The sequence below is a fragment of the Corvus kubaryi genome, unplaced genomic scaffold, assembly GCF_017639235.1.
Source record: "Corvus kubaryi isolate FWS band 111438036 unplaced genomic scaffold, C.kubaryi_AGA036_p1.0 37152, whole genome shotgun sequence".
Taxonomy (NCBI): Eukaryota; Metazoa; Chordata; class Aves; order Passeriformes; family Corvidae; genus Corvus; species Corvus kubaryi.
Window position 1 is genome coordinate 718,120 of NW_024581040.1, and position 20,276 is coordinate 738,395.

Genomic DNA, 20,276 nt, shown 5'->3' on the forward strand with positions numbered 1-20,276 from the left:
CTCAGTCCCTGGGTATTTCACATTCCAAACTCTGTAGGAGGGGGGTGTTGACCTTTCTTCTCTTCCTGGACCCTGACTATTGCCAGTGTTCTTTGCTGCTTCAACCCCAAATGAAATGCTCAGCAAGTCTCAGGAAGTTCCTCTAAATCTTCTTGTTTCAGTGAATTTATTTTTCTGATCTAAAAGTAGCTCAGCAGTTGGTACTGAGGAACTGGCCTTGCTCTCCTATCTCACAGCCATGGGAAGTTTTACATTTTGAGGCTTTTCTTAGCACAAAGGAGAAATTCTTGCTGGCTCTTTCTCCCCCACATTGCTGGGGACACTGTTGTTGGTTTAGGTTTTATTTTCTTCTGAGCTGTTTTTGAAGGCATTTGTGTTGCCCTCTGTTTCAGCAGTCAGAGTTTTAAATAGATGGCTTCTTCACATCTGGAATGGGAAGAAATTTTTCTTTAGGGATGTTAAATGTGAAGGAGAAAATCCAGAGCCCACGTTCAGCCTGGCTGGTGGGAGGCCAGGGCAAAGGCTGACACTTTGCTTCCCCCCTCCAAGGATGAGTCTCAGGTTTATGTTTTAAGTAGAGACTTGCCTCTATTGCCAAGTGGGTGATGGAACTGGAAGTTGACTTCATAGATTGATGTACTGGGTATTCCCAGAATGGACCCCCTCTATTGTCACAGTGAGGTGAAGGTATGGGACGGTGGTGGAGACTGCAGAGGGAACCCAGGTGGGAGCTTCTAGGACACAAGAGCTGTTGGAATACATGCCAAAGACTCTGACAACCAGCAGCCTCTGATTTCCAAATGTTTCTAGTCCTCACTCACTGTATTTTGGTGCAAATCTAAGGAAGATTTCCCTGGAGTCATTCCATGAGAGGATCAGCAATGCCATGCACCAGCACAGGGCACAGATCCAGCTACACCTGGTGTCCTCCAGTGGCAGCTTGAGTCTCTCCTGAGCAGCCCTTCCTCCAGCTTCCCTGCTGCCCCTGTCCCCTGTCCTGGGGGAGGCAGGGCTGCTCCCTGGGGGCTGTTCCTGGTTGATGGATCCCCAGCACTCGTTGGTGCTGCTCGTTCTGGAGCCTTGTGCTGGCTCAGCTTTGTGCTGCCCCTGCCCTGCCCTGGTGCTGCAGCTCTGGGGGAAAGGAGCACTCAGAACATCCTCAGTGCCTTTTCTCCTGTTTAATTTGCTGCCCCAGTTCTGGGAAGGGGCAGATGGAAGCAGACTGGGAGTGGGCCTGGCTGGAATTGGCAGCAGGGTGTGGGTGTGAGGTGCCATGGAAACAGCGCCTGTGTATGCTCCCATCTCCTGCCCTGTGAACACACACAGCTTGTGCCAGTCACCTTTTCTCGTGGTGCAGGGCTGTGCCTGCCCTGGCAGCTCCAGAACGCCTGCAGAGCCAGGCTGGTCCCTGCCCAGCAAAGCAAACACAGCTCCAGCAGCCTTTGTGGCCCCAGTGCTGCTCTCTGTGACAGGGACAGCACCCAGGGAGCAGCTGGGGCTGTGCCAGGGCAGGGTTAGGGTGGATCTCAGGGAAAGGTTCTTCCCCCAGAGGGTGCTGGGCACTGCCCAGGCTCCCCAGGGAATGGTCCCGGCCCCGAGGCTGCCAGAGCTGCAGGAGCGCTGGGACAGCGCTGCCAGGGATGCCCAGGCTGGGGTTGTTGGGGTGTCTGTGCAGGGCAGGAGTTGGACTGGGGGTGATCCCTGTGGGTCCCTTCCAGCTCAGGATATTCCAGGATTCTGTGCTTTCCTTTTGGGCTGCTTGCAGGATTGCACTAATGGGGATCTGTTTGTTTGGTGTTTAGATGGATCCTGAGTATCGAGTGAAAAAGTTCTTGGCTCTTCTGAGAGAAGAAGGAACGTAAGTACTTTTATTTTAAAGCAGTGTTTAAATTCTCCTTTCTGCTCAGAAACGAGCTGCTCTGAGGGGAACCTGCAGTGGGGTGTGTCTGCTCTCATTGTTGGCCCCTCTGTATTGTCAGAGCTGCACCAGATCAGTTCTTAACAGGAATTTGGGAGGGAGGAGGTCCTGGAAGTTTGGGAACCTGCATGCCTGAATTCTCTGCTTTTCTGAATTTACCCTTAACTTTAAAGTGTCCATGAGATAATGGGCCAAAATTTACCTTTCTTTAACTAAAGTAAATCAAAAGAGATTCTGCTAGAGTTAAAATCCAGCTGTTTATTTGAAATCTGGAATTTGATTTCTTGTGTCTCCTGTCTGAGAGAAGGATGTCCTACTCTTTCCTCATAGGTGCTACAGGGAGTAGTTGAGCCCAGTGGGACAGTGGCATTTCCTAGAGAATGATGTACATGTAGGGCAGTACCTGTGCTGGGGAAACTCACACCACTATCTATCCTGGCTACATGTGAGTGGGTTCCAGTGTGTGCTTGATGCTTTATACATGTGCATGATGCTTTCCTGATGGATTTGGCTTCTTTTGCAAAAGTCCCTACCCTAGACTGATGGTGGACCAAGTGCAAGATCAACAGCTGGAAAAGTGACCAACCTGGAGAACAAACACTGGGATCTTTACTCTTCTGTGCTCAACACACTGGACAAAGTGAAACGCTCCCCTGTTCCCCAGAGCCCCACGTGGAACCTGCATGTGTAGTGCAATAGAGCATCTTTATTCTTTGTCTTTAATATTCTGATGTCATGTGGAAGTGTCTCCTAGAACACTGTGCTTCTGTCTCTGTGCAGCCAGGCTGCATTTTGGGGTGAGCAGGGGGGAATGTCCTGTGAGGTCTGGGGCTGACCCTCACTTGTGTCCAGCATTCTGCGGTCGGAGAGAGATCCTGGCTTCCAATAAACCTGCTGGTCTGGTGGAGGGATGTTGAAGCACTGCTCTGTCTTACCCTGGTCAGGTGAAGGCTTTCTTGTGGTGTCATCACACCCCTCACTGAGCTCTGAGCCAGACCCACACCCCACAGACAGTGCCCACAGGAGTCCAGCTCCAGGGCTGCTTGGATGCTGCGTCCACTTTATTTATATCCAGGTATTTTGGAGCCTGATGGGACACTGCTGGTGGCACTGGGCACTGGAAGAGGGCAGGGAAGTGTTGATCAGAGTAGAGGAAGTTTCCAAATCCAGTATTTAAGGCATCAAATCTTGTTAATTCAACAACAGTTTTCGAGATGCTGGTTCCAGCCTCCAGCTCTTCCTGAGTTCCTGTAGTTGGCAGCTCTGGTATCCTCCAGCCTCGTTTTATCCCTTTTTCCTGCCATGTTACCAAAGGTTGAAACTCCTCCTTAGAGACAGAGAGGAAGCCAAGCTCTGCAGGTGCACGAGATGTGTGTTGCCATGTTTTTGCACTGAAATAAAGGAATGTATCAAACCTTGCTCCGCGGCCCTTCCCAGCTCCCGTGGCCTCAGGGAGACGCTGTCCTGAGGCTGCTCCCCCTGGGCTCCACTCCTTCCATAAAGTTCCTGGAACATACCTCAGTGTGGTGGGGCATGAAATCAAAGCCATTTAGCAGATCTTAGTCAGTGTAGCTTCCTAAACTTGACCAGACCCACTGTAAGGGCTAGCAGTGGTATCCAGAGGGGTGTTCCCAGGGAAGGAGGCTGCCCCACGTCCTTCCAGGCCGAGGTGGAGGTACTGTTGTCCTCAGTGTGTGCTCACAGCAGTTGGAGTGTTTCAGCCACTCCACTCTGCTCCTCTGGCAGTGCTGTTGTGTTGTGATGCTGTTGTGAGTCCCAGTGGTGGTTCCCTCTCATTTTGTGTATGATCTTGTGAATTTATTTGTTCCTCCCTTCCCTCTGCCAGTCCGAGTGACAGCAGCACACAGTAACTTACATTTCAGAGTAAATGATGTAAACCTGATTGTGTCTGTGTCCAGAACTATATTGATGAATAAATATCTGGTTTAATTGCACATTCAATGGATTCAATAAAAAGCACAACTCCTTGTGATGACCTGGGTGCCATCTGTGTCTGGTGCTGGTGTGTGTGAGGAGCAGAGCTGCTCCTGGGCTGCTGCTGCCACAGGGGTGCTCAGTGTGTGCCTGAGCATGGATGGGTTGAATTTACCCCAGCCTGGATAGCTGGCCCCTCTTACTCTTAAAGAAGTTGGTGAGAGGACTCTGGTCCAGCCCCTTCTGGAGCTTTGTGGGCCCTGCAGTGCTGAGGAGGCCCCACGTGTGTCTGTGTGTGGGCATCCCACACCTGGGGAAGGCTGGAAAACCAGGGTGGGCTGCTGGGTGTGCCATCCCACCCATTCCAACCTCTGTTCTAAGATCTCCATCCGAGATGTTTCCTGCAGGTGGCACAAGGGAAGGGCAGCACCTTCCCACTGCCTGTGTGCTCTCCATGGCTCCTCCTGGCAGAGTGGCTGTAAACGGATAATAAATGCACAATATTGCTTTCAATGTAAGGGCCAAACTCTTCACCCCCTTCCTTGCCCTGTTTCATCTTGAACCTTCCAGAAATGTGTCCCTGAAATACAGTTGTTGGCCAGAGACAGATCTGAAAGGGTTTTGATGGGGGCACAGTGTGGGGTCAGGAAGGTTTGGGGCAGGTGGGCAGACAGGGAGAGCTTCACCCCGGAGCTGTGAAGCCCAGAGCCCTCCATGGGTCAGGTTCTCTGGTTAGTTGTCAGTGGTGGTGGCACCAGCAGAGACACCCTGTCCGTGCACATGGATCCGTGGGATGGCTTTGCATGTAAATTGGGGATCAGGGCAAGAATCCTGAGTGACTTTGTATTTTATTTTGCCCTTCAGACAGGCATATTTGAGGCCAGTGCAGTGGAAAATTGTGTGCACTTAAAAGCTTTGCTAATGTGAAGGAGATGCTGCAGAAACACGCTGAGAATTATTCATGGACAGGAGAAGAGGTTTTTATATGAGAAAATTTGGGCCTTGGTCTGTCCAGAGCACTGGAAGGTGATGCAGTGGCAGCCTGTGAGTGCCTGTGGGCAGTGTACCAAGCCTAAAGCCTGCTCTGATCCATTGCTTAATTTGATCTTCTCACCCTCCACAGCTCCCTGACAGGAGGGGGCAGCCGGGGGGGTCAGGCTCTGCTGGCAGGGAACAGGGACAGGAGGAGAGGGAACGGCCTCAGCCGGGGCCAGGGGAGGTTTAGGTTGGGGAATAGGGAAATTTCTTCATGGAAAAGTTGTCCAGTCCTGGCACAAATGCCCAGGGCAGGGGTGGAGTCCCCATCCCTGGAGGGGTTTAAGAGCCGTGTGGATGTGGCACCTGGGGACAGGGGCCAGTGGTGGCCTCGGCAGTGCCGGGAATGGTTGGACTCGATGATCTTAAAGGTCTTTTCCAGCCCCAAGGGTTCCATGATTCTGTGCTGAATCTCAGTTGTGCACACTGTGCTCTGGCACTCCCTCAATCAAAATCTCAGCATTCAGCTGTAAAATATCTTCTTTTTGCCATCACTGTCTTGATTCCTGTAACAGATATCCCTGCCCATGCCCGGGGGTTGGAACTATGTGATCCTTAAGGTCCTTTCCAACCCAAACCATTCCAGGATTCCGTGATTCCATGGCTGTCCCTGTCCATAAACAGCTGGATCATGGCCTCTGTAGACGTTCAGCAGCACCCTCAGAGCCAAACCACACAAGCTGGCAAGTGCATATTTTTGAATTTTTACCTTTTCTTTAATGATGTACCACAAAAAATGGAAGTTGAAATATATTTTTCTCCAAATATATATATTTATATAATATATAATCTTAGTTAACTCAAGTATATACATTGTATAATAAATAATGCTTATAAAAAGAGAAATTTTCTGAATATAAAATAAAAAAAAATCGACCTCTACAACTTTATACAAAACTTTGGATACAGCAGATTGATGGAAAAAGATCTTCCCATTCAGTGCTAGAATACCTGGCTACAGTAAAATAATTACAAGGCAATAAATGTTCTATTTAATATTAAATACCTTTTCTTGATTAAAAAACAAACAAACAAAGAAGGGATTTTGTTTAAAGTCGGGTTCTGGGAGTCTTTCCAGACACGGGGTTTAATACATACTTTAAATAGATGCATATCAGAGGACGTCGTGGCTCCGGCTGGGGGAGGCTTTTGGAGCTCTCTGGGATTTCAATTTTCGGGAGCAAGGAGGGTCTGGAGCTCGTCCTGGCGCTCTGCCCGGGAGGGCCCTGGGGTTCTGTTCTCACTGAGGGCCCTCCCGTGCTCCCTGCGAGGGGTCTCACCCCTTTATTGCTCTGTGCAGCTCCAGGGGCTGCTCATTCCCTGGGGAAAGGAGTGAGTGGAGCAGCAGCCACAGCCCGAGTGGCCACGGTTCCCTGGAATTCACTGACTGGGGTGTGTTTGAAGGGGGCTGTTGGTCCTGCAGCCCACCAGGACAGGGGGAGTATTTATTTTTTAATTTCACGGGTCAGTAGTCCTGGACAAGGTAAAACCCAGGGAGAGGGGATGTGCTCAGGGAGGCCTGGGGAGCAGGTGGGGGACAAACACTGGTTCTGCTGCTCTGGGATGGGCTGTGGGATGTGGGGGGGGGCCCAAATCCCTGCTCATGGCATGGAGCCTCCGTGCTTGGGGGGACTTCCTGAATGATTGCTGCCAGCTCAGTAAACCCCATGGGAGGGGAAGGGCCTGCCTGGGGTTGTGCTGTGGGACCACAACTGTCTGGTGGGAGGGAGGCTGGGACAGAGATTTCCTCTCTCCCTGGAATCTCTGACATTCAGAGCTGGTGCAGCAGCTCACCTGGCAGGTAACCCATCCCCAGAGAGATCCCTGAGCTCCCTCTGGGGTGTAAAGTCCTGTTAAGGAATGCTTAGTCAATAGGTACTGCCCTGATCCTTCAAATCCTCTCCTGGGCAGCCGCACAGTGAGGAGGTGGCTGGGGCAATGCTGTGTCCCCTGTAAGAGGTGGCAGCAGTGCCCTGTGCCCTGCTCTTGTCCTGGGCCAGGGCCAGAGGGTCAGCTCTGGGCTCTGGCTTCCTGACGTCCTCCTCAGGGCATTATAGGAGATGTGGGGCTGTGGGGAGCAGAGAGGGAGGGGGAAGGAGAGCCCACCCGTGGGCTCTGTTCGTGTGCCCAGGCAGGTTTGGTTCTCCAGCATCACCTCGGAGCAGGAAGGAGGGAGCTGGGCTGGCGTGGGGGCTCCTTTCCTCTCCCCACCACATCTGCTGAGAGCAGGACAGCAGCAGCTGGGGGAGCCCGTGTTTGCCCAGCTTTCACTCTGAAAAATCCATTTCCACCTGACCCTCTGTGCTGGTGCCTGCAGGGGCTGGACCTGTGGTGCAGGACAGAGCTGGGAGCTCGGGGGGCTGCTGTGGCAGCAGCTCTGCCTCGTGTGGCTGTGCCTCGCTGGGACTTTGCTGTCCCTGGTCTCTGCTGTCACCTGGGCAGCCTGTCCTGTCCCTGCTCTCCCTGTCCTGTCCCTGCTCTCCCTGGGCAGCCTGTCCTGTCCCTGCTCTCCCTGTCCTGCCCCTGCCCGAGGGATCAGCAGTCACACCTTGCGTGGGTGAGGTGCCCAGAGCCTTTCCCGTGCCCTGGGTGTGGCTGCGTGCCCTGGCCGGGGCCATCAGGAGTTTTGTGCCGTCCTCTGCACTGTGAGGCCGCGTGTGGGGCTGACCACGGGGCTGCTGGACCCCTGGGCCCTGCTCTGGAGCCACCTCCACCAGTGCAGACCCACCTGTGCTTACTTGCAGGTGTGGACGTCGTAGACCCGCGTGCACTCCTGGCAGCTGACGTAGCAGCACCAGTGGAAGATGCAGTGACACTTCTCCTTGCGTTTCTCAGTCCGGGTGTTGTGGCCTCGCCCGCAGCACAGGAGGTCGCAGCCGTCGATGCCGTGGGAGGTGACGTTGCACGTTCTGTCCCTCGTCCCAAAGGAGCCCGTCTCCGGGTTGGGCTCACAGAAATTGGGGGAGTTCTCGTAGTAGACCAGGTCCCGCTCTGTGGGCGGCTTGAAAAGCGCGTACTTGGCCCTGAGAGTTTCTACCCAGCCCCGGGACTCCCGGTGCTTTTCCACCACCATCTCCGAGGCGCTGTCGTATTTATCCTTCAGGTAGTCCCCGATGGCCCGGAAATCGGGCTGGGCCCACCAGCAGGTCTTGACCTCGCAGCTCCCCGAGAGCCCGTGGCACTTGCACTTGAGGTGCATGTGATCCAGGATGGTCTGTGCGGGGAAAACAGGGAGTCAGCAGGGTGGAACTCAGTGTTTGCTTTCCATCACCTGCCTGGGCCACCCAGGTTTAAATCAAAGCTCAGGCTGGGAAGCCTCACCTTGAGTTTTGGGGGTAGTTTTAAATGATATTAAAAATACTATTAATTAATATTAAAATAATTTGGAAAGGTAATATTAAAAAGGCATTAAGCCATTAGAGAGTGTCCAAAGGAGGCTGCAAGGATGGGGAAAGGTCTGGAGGGGTCTTATGAGGGCACTTGGTTTGTTCAGCTGGAGAAGAGACTGAGGTCAGACCTCACTGAGGTCTTCAGCATCCTCATGAGGGGCACCAGAGGGTACCGATCTCTTCACTCTCATGACCAGTGACAGGACCCAGGGAATGGCTGGAGCTGTGTCAGGGGAGGTTTAGGCTGGATCTCAAGGAAAGGTTCTTCCCCCAGAGGGTGCTGGGCACTGCCCAGGCTCCCCAGGGAATGGCACGGCCCCGAGGCTGCCAGAGCTGCAGGAGCGCTGGGACAGCGCTGCCAGGGATGCCCAGGGTGGGGTTGTTGGGGTCTCTGTGCAGGGCCAGGGGCTGGACTTGATGAGTCTGATGGGTCCCTTCCAGCTCAGCCTGTTTTATGGTTCTGTGATTCTGTGAGCATGGGCCGGTTGGAGATGCTGAGGAGCTTTAATGATCTCCAGACAGAGACATCACACTAGAAAAGCACGGCTGAGGTGGGCAGCTGCTCTGATCATCTACCCCATCTAATCCAATCCAGTCTAATCTAATCCAATCCAGACCAATCCAGTCCAATCTATTCTAATCCAGTCTAATGTAATCCCAAGGTTTGGTCCTTTTGTGGGGGTCCTTCCTGTGCTGTGTGTGGACAGTCAGAGCCCAGAGGAGCCGAGGGCTGGAGATGTCTCTGAGCCCTGTGGAGGGAGACAGATCCCTGTCCTCTCCTTGCTAATGACCCTTCATTTATGTCCCAAGCCCAACAGTTTGTACTAAAAAGTGTGGGAATTTGGGAATCTACACACAGAACTCTTCACCAAAATCTCCTTTGTGCGGAGCAAAATAATCAGATTTTGAATAAAGTCTGGAGTTTGGTGGGGGTTTTTTGTACTGGAAGCTGCCAGGTTTCTCTCCTTCCACCTCTATCTGCTGTGATGTGGAAAACCTGTCTCAGTGTTTGCTTCGGGCACTGCTGGAAAGGTCACACTGGGTTTGCAAATGACCCAGGGCAGGCAGAGGCCCAGATAACTTCTGATTGTGGGAATGGAATGGAATGGAATGGAATGGAATGGAATATTCCAGTTGGACAGGGCTGCAACTATCATCCACTCCAAGGAATCACAGGGTGGGATAATGTTATAGCAGGGAACATGCAGGAAGGAGGCACTGGGAGGAAAGTCCTCTTCATCCGGTGCTGACCTGGGCTGGGTTCTGTGCCCAGGCTTGGAAGGTGCTCAGGGTGCCCAGAGCAGCTGGGGCTGCCCCTGGATCCCTGGCAGTGCCCAAGGCCAGGTTGGACGGGGCTTGGAGCAGCCTGGGTCAGTGGGAGGTGTCCCTGCCAGGGCAGGGGTGGCACTGGATGGGCATTAAGGTCCCTCCAACCCAAACCATTCAGGAATTCTGTTTGCACTGGAATTAAGGGGTGTTTCAGCTCTTCTTAACCCCACCTGTCCATTTGGAGGGAGAGGAAATGCCGTGCCCTGGAAAATAATCCTAGAAAGCCCCAGCCTGGGAGTTCCTGTGGTCCTGCTCCATCAGGAGGAGCCGCACTGGGCCATCCATGCAGGACTGGACACTCAGCCTGTCCCCACTGGACACTCACCGTCCGGCCGGCCTCGTTGTTGTGCCTGTTCATGGCCGAGCGCGCATCCGGCCGGTTCTCCCGCGCGTCTGCGAATTCCCGGGACACCAGAACCCCGAAGTCGGCGTCCTCGCTGCACCCCCCCCATTTCCAGCCGTCCCCCGGGGGTCCCTTGTGGTGGGAGTCACAGCCACAGATGGTGGAGGTGCCCTCGGCGCAGGAGCGGGTGACAGCGAAGGCCACCCCGGCCGAGGCGATGGCGTGGACGAAGGCGGATTCTCGTGTGGCTGCGGAGACACCAAGCCCGGGGGTCACTGGTCAGTGCAACACTGGTGTTTTCCTTCCCAACCCCCCCCAGCAGCACCTAAACCTCACTGAAAAGCAAGAAGTTATTTTAGTAATTTGTTAATGAAGGTTTCCTGGAGCGGGAGCTGCCGACATCGCCCTTGGGTGGAAGGAGGTGGGGCAGGGGGGAGACTCCAGCTCTGGGGGTCACACGTGCAGCATTTCCCAAACACAGGATCCAGGATTTGACCCAGCATGGGTGCTCAGGGGTGAACATGGCATCAGCAGGAGCTTGAGGGGCCTCAGGAGAGAGTTACTGGAGTAATTCCTGGCCTGGGAACACAGAGAGGGGCTCCATGCCAGGGGTTAGAGGGGGAGAAGCTCAGTGGCCTGGGGAGAGGTTCCAGGTGATGCAGGACACACTGTGGGAGAACAGGCCTTTGACCCTTGGCCTCGGGGGCTGCGCTGACCCAGGCTCTCCCAAGCACAGTCCCTGTCTCAGAACCCTGGGGTCTCCCTGGGGACACCTTTTGGCTCAGAGCTCTGCACAAGTGCAGCTCCCTGGGCAGTGGCACCGGGGCGCTTCAGCCCGGCTGTAAGGATGGAGACTTTAGGTCTCTAAATCCAGAGCAGATGTTGGAGTCAATCCAACCTCGTGCTGATGTGCAGGAGACTGGCAGGGGCTGGAGGCCGGAGCTCAGGGCTGTGGTGCCTGGGCTGGAGGGTTCCAGCTGCCTCGTGGGTGTAGCGTGATCGGATCATCAGGACAATTGTCAGTGAATGTGGGATGAAGCCAGGAATTTCTGCTGAGAAAATCACCTTGGAGCCAGTCCCCTCCTTCCAGAGCAGGAGCCATTAACTGTCTCAGCTGTCCCCTGCAGCCCTGCCCTGCTCTCGCCTCGTGTCCTGGGACAGCAGGTCCCTCTCCCCAGCCTCAGTCTCTCTGCAGAGCTGGGTCAGGCTCCCAAAAGCCAGGCTTTCCAAGCTGAGCTGATGTCAGCCCGTGCAGGCGCTCAGGGGAGGTGGCTGTGGGTGGGTGCCAGCTGCGGGAATGTGCCCGGGGAACTCCCAAGTGGGATCCCCGACCAGGGCTGCTCAGTCCTGGCTGTGCCGGCAGCACCCCGCTGAGGTTCGCATCTCCTTTCAGTTCAAACTCTTCCCTCCTTGCCCTTCCCATCTCCTATGAGCCAGCAGGGATCCACTCTCTACCTACCGAGCTTTTCCTTGGGGATCTTTCACCAGCTGTTTTTACTGGGAGCACTGCGGGCTGCGGGCACCGGTTGAAGGTCCCGGCTCGCAGTGAGGTGTTCCAGCCTGACAAAGGCTCTTTGGGTGGCCCGTGATCCAAAGCAGATCAGATTAGAGGAACCAGCGAGCCCTCCTGGCCCCAGCCCAGGACAGCCCGGGGACAGGGGGAGGACACGAGCCGCTCTCGGGACCGATGTGGCTCCGCTTTCCGCGGGGGTGTGGATGGGCACGGGGAGCAGGGTCACTGCGGGGCCGGGGCCGGGCTGGGACCGAGCCGGGGCTGGCAGTGCCCGCCGGGCAGGGCCGCGATGGACACGGCTCCCGCAGCTGCCCCGTGTCCCTCCCGTGTCCCTCCCGTGCCCCCCGTGTCCCCCGTGTCCCTCCCGTGTCCCTCCCGTGTCCCCCCCGTGCCCCCCGTGCCCCCCGTGTCCCCCCGCACGGTGCCGGCGCGGGGGGGAGCGAGCTACGGACAAACCCCTCGCCTTGAAATTCTCGCCCGGGTCCGGGCGAGGAGCTGGGAGAATTTCCCAGAGATGAAATGCGGGAGCAGCGTTCCCAGAACCAGGGGAGGGGCTGGCGAGGGAGGATTAGAGCCGCCTTGACAGTGCACCACTGCGACTGTCTCCCAGCCAGGCCCGTTACCTGCTGGGACACTCAATTTGCCATTGTTCCCGCGGTGTCACACTGTATTACCAGCATAATGCGGAATGTTTCCGCCGGCCAGCGTACCCACGGCACAGAGCACTGGCATTCCCCAGGAGCACCTCGTAGCAACGGGGCAATGTTCCCCTGTCCTGCCGTCACCCTCCAATCCCGCCAGCCCGGCTGGGAAATCCCTATTGATGGCGCTCCCCAGCCCCCCAGAATGGCTAAAGGGCGTGTGAATGCGGCCGCGATTTGAAACGACTGCGGCGCTGCGATGGTATCGCTCGCCCTGCCTCACAGTAGGGGAGGAAGCTTAGCTCTTTCTCATCGGTATAAGCTTATTTTTCTCTCTCCCTCTCTCCTTTCCCTCCCCCTCCCTTTAAGCTGCTGAGTTTATATCAAGACGGCCCCTGATCCCACACACCCCTGTTTAGATGCAAATGACTGCGAGTGTCATGGCTGAGAAAAGCCATGGGTTATCGTGGTGCGGGTCTGCCTTTTCACAGCTCGTGGCAGGGGCTTAGCCGAGCTCGCAGGGACCCCCGAAGGCAGCCCGGGCCCAGCTGCCTCCCCTGCACCTGCCCCGGCACGGGATGCGCTGCCCGGGCTCGGGGAGCATCTTCCCGGAGCATCGGCGGCGTCTCCGCGGAGCAGGAGAGGAGCGAAGGGCAGCGCGGGCGGAGGGAACAGGAGCACAGGGAGTGGGGAAAGGTGCGAGCTTGCCAAGGCTCCTGCCAAGCTCCGGCAGATCCAGCCCTGGCTGCAGCTCTGAGACCTCTTCCCCGCGCCAGGAATCGCTCTCCCGATGCCTGCGGGGCCTTCCTGCCTCGTGCACTCACCAACAGCTCTCTCTGGGTGCCAGCTTTGACCAAAATCATGGATTTTATCACCACCCCAGAGCAGTGTGTGGCTGCTGGCTCAGCCCTGGTTTTGGGCAGGGCGTGGCTGGAGGAGCCACTGGCTTTAGATAAGAGCTGACCTTATTTTACAGAGAAAATGGAAAGGAGGCAGGGGGAAGACAGATTTTTCTTCCCTCCTTATCCCGGTCTGCACACCTGCAGTATAAATCATCTCAGGGAATTTGCTTGTAAAAACATGATCTTACCCCACATTCGGGGGGTGGTTATTGTTGTTTTTCTTTTTTTTTTTTTTTTTCCTATGGCCCAGATTAGAAAATGAGACATGGAAAAAAGAAAATGTAGAATCATAGAACTACGGAACAGTTTGGGTTGGGAGGGACCTTAAAGCCCCTCCAGTGCCACCCCTGCCATGGGCAGGGACACCTCCCACTATCCCAGGCTGCTCCAAGCCCCATCCAACCTGGCCTTGGACACTGCCAGGGATCCAGGGGCAGCCCCAGCTGCTCTGGGCACCCTGTGCCAGGGCCTGCCCACACTCACAGGGAGGAATTCCTTCCCAATATCCCATCTATCCCTGCCCTCTGGCAGTGGGAAGCCATTCCCCCTTGTCCTGTCACTCTTAGATTCTTGTTCCAAGTCCCTCTCCAGCTCTCTTGGTGATCATTTAGGCACTGGAAGGGGCTCTAAGGTCTCCCTGAAGCCTTCTCCTCTACATGTGAGCACCCCCAGCTCTCCCTTCCTTGCAGGAAGATCATCAGTGGCCTTAGGAAACCAAAGCCTGGGAGGTACAGCAGCCAAACCCTCGTGAGTCTGAATTTGGAGTGGGAAATGTGGAGGAACTGAGGACAGAGCCTCTCCTGGGTCATTGTTCAGCAGCTCCCAGGTGGGTTCAGTGCCTGGGGTTTCCCTGAGCTGCCCTTGCTGTTCACTGCCCTGCCAGGGGCTGCAGGAGGAGAGGTTGGAGCTGTAGGTGACCCTGGGGAGGGAAGTGATGTGGAGATGGGAGGGGAGGCTGGAGGCAGGAATCCCTTGGGCGTTTCAGGGAGGGAAGGCCTGTGCTCCCACAGTGGCACCAGGGCTCACAGCCTGGAGGATGTGCCCAGAAAGAGCAGCCCAGGAGGGCTTGGGCACGTGTGCCATGGCAGGGGCTGCTCAGCTGAGCCCTCCCACGCTGTGCTGCTCTGCAGACTGAGCTCTCCTTCAGTGGAAGTGACCAGGATTAACATCTGCGCAGCTCCTTTAAAATGAAATTACCCTCAGTTTCTTTTCAGGCTCTATTAGAAATGATTTTGTTGTGAGAACTGCACCTTTGAAGCTTTTCCAGAATAGCCTCAATCTACCTGAGGGAGCAGCAGCTGGGATTAACCAGGTTAATACTGAGGGGTGATTTCATCCAGGTGTTTGTCAGAGGGGAAACCCCGACCCTTTGTTGGCCAAATGCAGCATGTGAGCTGTGACAGGGATTGTCTTGGTTTGGGTTTTGGTTTGTGGGGCTGCACCCCTGGCTGTGCTGAAAATCAGGAAAAAGGGAACGTGGCCATGGTGGCCACAGGATCCAGATTATGGGCTCAAAACTCTTGATTTGAGGACCACCTAAAGGGCTCCAAGACAGCTGGAGAGGGGGTTGGGACAAGAGTCTGGAGTGACAGGACACAGGGAATGGCTTCCCAGTGCCAGAGGGCAGGGATGGATGGGATATTGGGAAGGAATTGTTCCCTGGGAGGGTGGGCAGGCCCTGGCACAGGGTGCCCAGAGCAGCTGGGGCTGCCCCTGGATCCCTGGCAGTGTCCCAGGCCAGGCTGGACAGGGCTTGGAGCAGCCTGGGGCAGTGGGAGGTGTCCCTGCCCATGGCAGGGGTGGCACTGGAGGGGCTTTAAGGTCCCTCCAGCCCAAACCAGTCTGTGACTCTTGTTGCTGCATCTAAGGAAGATGCTGAGTTGAACAAGATGATCTTTAAAAGGTCCCTTCCACCTCAAACTATTCCATGATCTTCTGAAGGCCCAGGAGTGTCCAGCAACCCTTGTCAGTGACGAGCAGGGCTGGTCCCAGACCCCTCACAGCTGACAGGATCTCTCAGCTTTATCACCAACGTTATCTCCTCCCTCAGCCGAGGAAGCCGTGGCAGGAAAGGTTCTGGTTTGCTCTGAGACTTTTCTGCTGCAAAGTCCAGGAATCTCAAAGGTTCCCTGTGTTACTCAGTGCCACACATTGACACCAGTCCCATCCTGAATCCACTCGTTAATTTTGAAGGCAGCAGGGAAAAGACACGAGCACAGTTCAAAAATGTGAATAATACCCACGATCAGAGGGGCTGGGCTCTGATGTGTCCTTCTTTGCAGATGATGCTGTTTATTTTTAACTGCTCCACTTTCAGGTTAGTGAGACACCAGGATAAATTCACTCTGGGAGCCTGGCAGTGCTGTCTGGAGATGCGTCACAGTGGCACTGGCAAAGCTGAATCTCCAACGTGCTCACTCCTTTTTCTCCATCTGTCAGAAGAGTTTCAGAGCTCTGGGTGATATTTTACCTTGTCAGCTCGGGGTGCGTGGAGATGCTGAGGCAAGTCCACACACGAGGCTTTGCTCGAGTCCCTGCAGCCGAAAGAATCTTAAAATATTCTCCATAAATTCAAAGTTCAGTTTGCTCATTACAGGGAGGATGGTTCAAATCCAATCTTTAAGTGCTTTCCCGCTGACAGAAATGGTGGTGAGAGATTTTCAGTGGCTCAATGCTTGAACAGTTCTTTCATAACGTGTTTAGAATTTTTATGACAGATTTTTAATGATAGTTTTTAAAGAAACTTTAAACTTTCTGATCTTTTAAGTGCTGAAATTTAGGACAGGCTTTTATTAGGCAGCAAATTAGAGTGTGTTGAGCCCTGCTGACAAGTTATTTGGTGGCAAATACAGCAGTTACCCCAAAATACACCCTGACAAAACAGAGGGGAAATGAATCTCATGGTCCCTATTAGTGCTCTAATAAGACTTTACAATCCTGGTTCCTGCAAAAAATCCCACGTTAACACAAAGGAATGATTTTCACTGAAATATTTGCCTGACATTTCGGGGATCTGAAATGATACCAACCCTTACTGGGAGGCTGAAACCTGGAAAAAATGGTTTCATGAACTGCTTCTCTGCAGAATATTGCAGCTGTGTAAGAAAGATTCACCAGAAGCCCTGCCCTCCCCAGGGGACTGTTGGGAAATAGTCCAAAGTCCTGCTCTCACCCCAATTTCTCCAGTTTCTTGAAGTCTGCACCATAAAATTCCCATTTCCAAAGCATCACTGGAAACAATAATTTCTGTTCAATAAAGAGACTTTGGGCTGCAGGGACCCAGTGGTGTCAACACCCAGGAGGATGAGGGGGAAATGTTTTTGGTTGTGTTTATGAAGCTGTGAAACCAAGATATTACCTGTGGCTGTCCCTTGTGCTAAACGTGGCACAGAGTGAACAGAATCCACGGGACAGGATGGAGAAACCGGAGATTTTTATCCACTGGGAGTTTTTAATCCACCATTAAGTTCAGTTTCGTGGGAATCCCTTTTAATCTGGGGTCTGGGACATCTGAGGTGTGGGACAGGTTATCAAGGAGCTGTGTCAGGGGAGGGTTAGGGTGGATCTCAAGGAAAGGCTCTTCCCCAGAGGGTGCTGGGCACTGCCCAGGCTCCCCAGGGAATGGTGCCGGCCCCGAGGCTGCCAGAGCTGCAGGAGCGCTGGGACAGCGCTGCCAGGGATGCCCAGGGTGGGGTTGTTGGGGTGTCTGTGCCTGGGGCTGGAATCCATGATCCCTGTGGGTCCCTTCCAGCTCAAGGTGTTCTGTGATTCTATGATTTGCCCCTCCAGCACCTCCCTCCACGGTGTTTCGGGGCCCTTTCTCCCTTTTTCCAGTGTAATGCCCCACAACTCACAGGGAATCCCAACTTTATGGTGCCTCATCAACATTCCAGTGTGCCTGATCCGTGCCAGTGGGTCTGGAAAGGTGGCTTTCCAGGAGCAGGGGATGGAGAGGAGTTTGGAGAGAGGAGAAGGAAAATGAATTTATAATCTCTCTTTGTGCCCTGCTTTTTGGGCTCATTTGTGAAAAGACTCATTGAAATCCCAACTAAGCCTGATCAGGACCATGGATTTCAACCATGGTTCCTCACTGGTGGGGAAACTTGAGCCCAGGGACCTCCTGGGGTTGGCAGCTTGTGCTTCAGTGGCCCTGCCTTGATCCCAAAGAACTCAGCCAGGTCCCCCCTCCTTGGCTTTTCCCACGGGTCTGCTGGCCCCAGTTGTTTGGAAGGGAGGTGGAGCCCATGATTCCAGAACATGTGAGTGTGCTTGGGGCTAAACCTTCCCCCTCCTGTACTTTATATCCTCCCTGGCCCTTCTGAGCTCCTGGCATGGGAACAGACCCTTCCCTCGTTACCCCTTGTGATGGAACACACCAAAAACTTGGGAAAAGAAGCAATTGGAGAAATCAGGGTTGAAAGCTGGGACATCAGACCCTTTTCCTGACGTGCTCCCAGTGGGACAGTCCTGGTGTATCCAGAGCCCCGTGGAGCTGTGCCAGCTCTGCCCCCCAGCCCAGCTGCCCCCAGGGGTTACCTTTGTCCAGGACGGGCCCGAAGATGGCCAGGCTGTCGTCGATGGTGGTGCAGTTCCAGCGGCGGCCCCGGAACTGGTGCTGGCACTCCTGGATGCCCAACTTCACCCCCTCGGCCACGCTGGGCATGATCTCGATGTAGTTGCGGCAGAAGCGGAGCTGCTTCGGGACGAGGCCGGGGATGGAGCCGCAGAGGATGGGCTGGGACCCCAGGGAGCTGTACTGCTGACCCAGGGCGAGGGACCTGCAGGGGACAGGGCACAGCGTCAGGGCTGGGGAACACCCTCATGCTGACCATGCCTGGTCCTGGTGCCACCAATGACCCCAACCCTGCCCCCACCATCCCCAGGGGGAGTTTGGTGAGCTGAGAGTTCAGAGGGGCAAAGCTCTGACACCGAGGGATTTCCTAAGAGAACAAGAGAAGTGCTGCTGGTAGCTCTGGTGTGAGGACTTTCACACCTGGGGACATCCCGGGCCTTTGGGGGCACAGAGGGACTCAGCTCTGCATGGAGCCAATCCGGGTACTCCAAAGCTCCTGAGACCTCCCCAAGGGGCTGGAGGATCTGACAGGACCTGCCAGGGGCTGGATCCAGGGCAGCAACACCTGGAGGCTGGGGAGCACCCTGGGATCTCTCAGCTGTCAGGAGAACTGATGTGAGAGCTCCTGAACTGTGGCCAAGGTGGAAAGTGCCCTGTCCGATGCCAAGTTCATCAGCAGAGGGATCAGCATTCCTGGAAAGGGGCTGCTTTGGGGTCAGGTGTGTCAGTGCCACTGTCCCAGGCTGGCTGGACACCTGTGCAGGTGGCTCTGGCAGAGACTGAACCACCACAGTTCCACCTGGATGGGCACCAGGCTCAAGGAGCAGCTCTGGGCTGGGAAAGGTGCAAGACAGGTTTGAGAGGATCCTTTCTACTGCTCCGAGGAGCTGCCCAGCATCAAATCGTGGGAACAGTGGGTCAAACTGCTTATTTGGCCAGAAATTGTCACTGAAGGGTGAAGACACAGAGCTTAAAGAAGCACTGAGACACCTGAGACCCTGAGACACATTGCACAGGAGCAGGGACAGCCTGGCCCAGGCTCCAGCCCAGCCAGAGCTGCCCCTGCAGAGGGGGCTCAGACGTGTGAGCAGCAGTTCCGTGCCAGAGTGACCATCATGAACTCAGAGCACAGACCTCACACTGCAGGTACCACTGGGGGCACGTAAGAAAGAGTTTGGACTTAATCCACTCTCAGGCCCATGGTGGGATTGTTGGGGTGTCGTGAGCAGGGCCAGGAGCTGGCCTGGATGATCCTTGTTGGGTCCCTTCCAACTCAGGAGATTCTGTGATCCTTTGATTCAGTTTCTCTTGTACTGCGAGTCCACAGGTGGAGAGAGGAGTTGAGCTGAGGCCCCAGCAGTGGAGAAGGATCTCCTCCCTCCCTGCTGTCCCTCGGGCAGCCCTGGTCACTCTGTGTCCCACGGCTGCTCCACACTCAGGTTTTGGTCCAGCAGCACGCCCAGGTCTTGCTCCACACTCTTTGCTGCTTTGCCCCCGGCCTTCACAGGTGCCCAGGGTTGTTTCTTCCCCGGGTGGTTTTTCCCCTTGGTTGGAGTTTATCACATTCCTGTCTGTCCATTGCAGCACATCCCAACCACCTGTGGTACCAACCACTCCTGCCGCTGCATTTCTGTTTCTCCCTCAAGCACCCGGAGACTGTGTGGGAATAAAACAACCATTTGTCGTTTCCAGGCTGGGAGAGCCCTCAGGCGGGCTCAGAGCAGGGCCAGTTTCCAGGTTACATTTGGTTTCTCAGGGCCTTGTCCTTCCACAATTTGAACTCCTCCAAGGACAGAGGCCATGGCTTTGTGGGGGACTGTCCTTACCCCGAGCTGCTCTTCCAGCCTGGAGTCTCAGGCTGGGTGCTGAGCTGGCACCAGCTGGTTGATTTAATTACCCACTAACGGTTTTAAGGATGTAAAGGGAATCCCAGGGTGCCTCCTCAGCAGAAATGTATCTGCTGGATGAGAGGACCTGACTCCCACTCCTGCCCCAGTGCTGTCTTCTGCCACAGTTCCTGCTCCCTGTTTCTCCTGCCCCTCTCTGCCCTCTGGAGCACCTGCCTGAGGCTTCAGGCAATGTTTGGGCTCCACATCTCCCACCCTTGATGGGTCACAGAGGGGCAGCCAGATGTGGCTGGGAGGCAGCAGCACAACGAGCAGTGCACTGGGACTGGCTCCCAGAGCTGCTCTGCGCTTCCAGCTCCTCCCAGTCCCACGGGATGGGGAGCTCAGCGCTGCTGGGATGGGTGGTGAGCTCCAAGAACAGCCTCTGCCCCCAGTGATGCAGGGAACAGGCAGCACCTCCTCTTCAGCCAGCACCTCATTTTCATTTCCCTTCTCATGTCAGTGAACCTGTGATCTCCCCACTGCAACTTAGACAGTCATAAAAACTTCATTCCTCCTGTCCCATCATCCGGATCTCCCCAGGAGTGCTGGGAAGACACAGGGGGCAGGAGCTGAGGCTGAGGGGTCCCATGGGCCAGTGGTTTCCCTGTAGAGTGGCTGAGATGTGAAGATGAAACCAAACCTCTTTGAAATCCAGATCTGGGATCCCAAATCTTGTGTCTTACACACGATGTTCAATCTAAAATCTCAATCACAGGAGTTAAATCTCAATCACGAGAGTTCATGGGGATGAAGGAAACACATCAGGGGAGGAAGTGTCACAGGGTGAATTTGAGAGAGAGGGAGGACAA

The 20,276-nt window shown here is 54.9% G+C and overlaps 2 protein-coding genes across 4 annotated transcripts in view; one reads left to right on the forward strand and one right to left on the reverse strand.

Annotated features, from left to right (window-relative positions):
• The window catches only part of NSF (N-ethylmaleimide sensitive factor, vesicle fusing ATPase), a 74,843-nt gene extending 70,929 nt beyond the window's left edge, over positions 1-3,914 (forward strand). For 2 of the 3 annotated variants that reach the window (XM_042021615.1, XM_042021613.1), the window contains exons 20-21: positions 1,803-1,858; positions 2,445-3,914. In XM_042021615.1, coding sequence (XP_041877549.1) covers positions 1,803-1,858; positions 2,445-2,499 — 111 coding nt within the window. In that variant the 3' untranslated portion in view covers positions 2,500-3,914. Of the gene's footprint in view, positions 1-1,802; positions 1,859-2,248 lie in introns of all 3 variants that reach the window. The other variant, XM_042021614.1, reaches the window with a different exon arrangement.
• Positions 3,915-5,622: 1,708 nt separating this feature from the next.
• WNT3 (Wnt family member 3) overlaps positions 5,623-20,276 on the reverse strand; it is a 44,509-nt gene continuing 29,855 nt past the window's right edge. The window contains exons 2-4 of the mRNA XM_042021617.1: positions 17,542-17,783; positions 9,932-10,197; positions 5,623-8,102 (exon numbers count right to left, since the gene is read on the reverse strand). Of these exons, the coding sequence (XP_041877551.1) occupies positions 7,623-8,102; positions 9,932-10,197; positions 17,542-17,783 (988 nt within the window). The 3' untranslated portion in view covers positions 5,623-7,622. The remainder of the gene's footprint in view (positions 8,103-9,931; positions 10,198-17,541; positions 17,784-20,276) is intronic.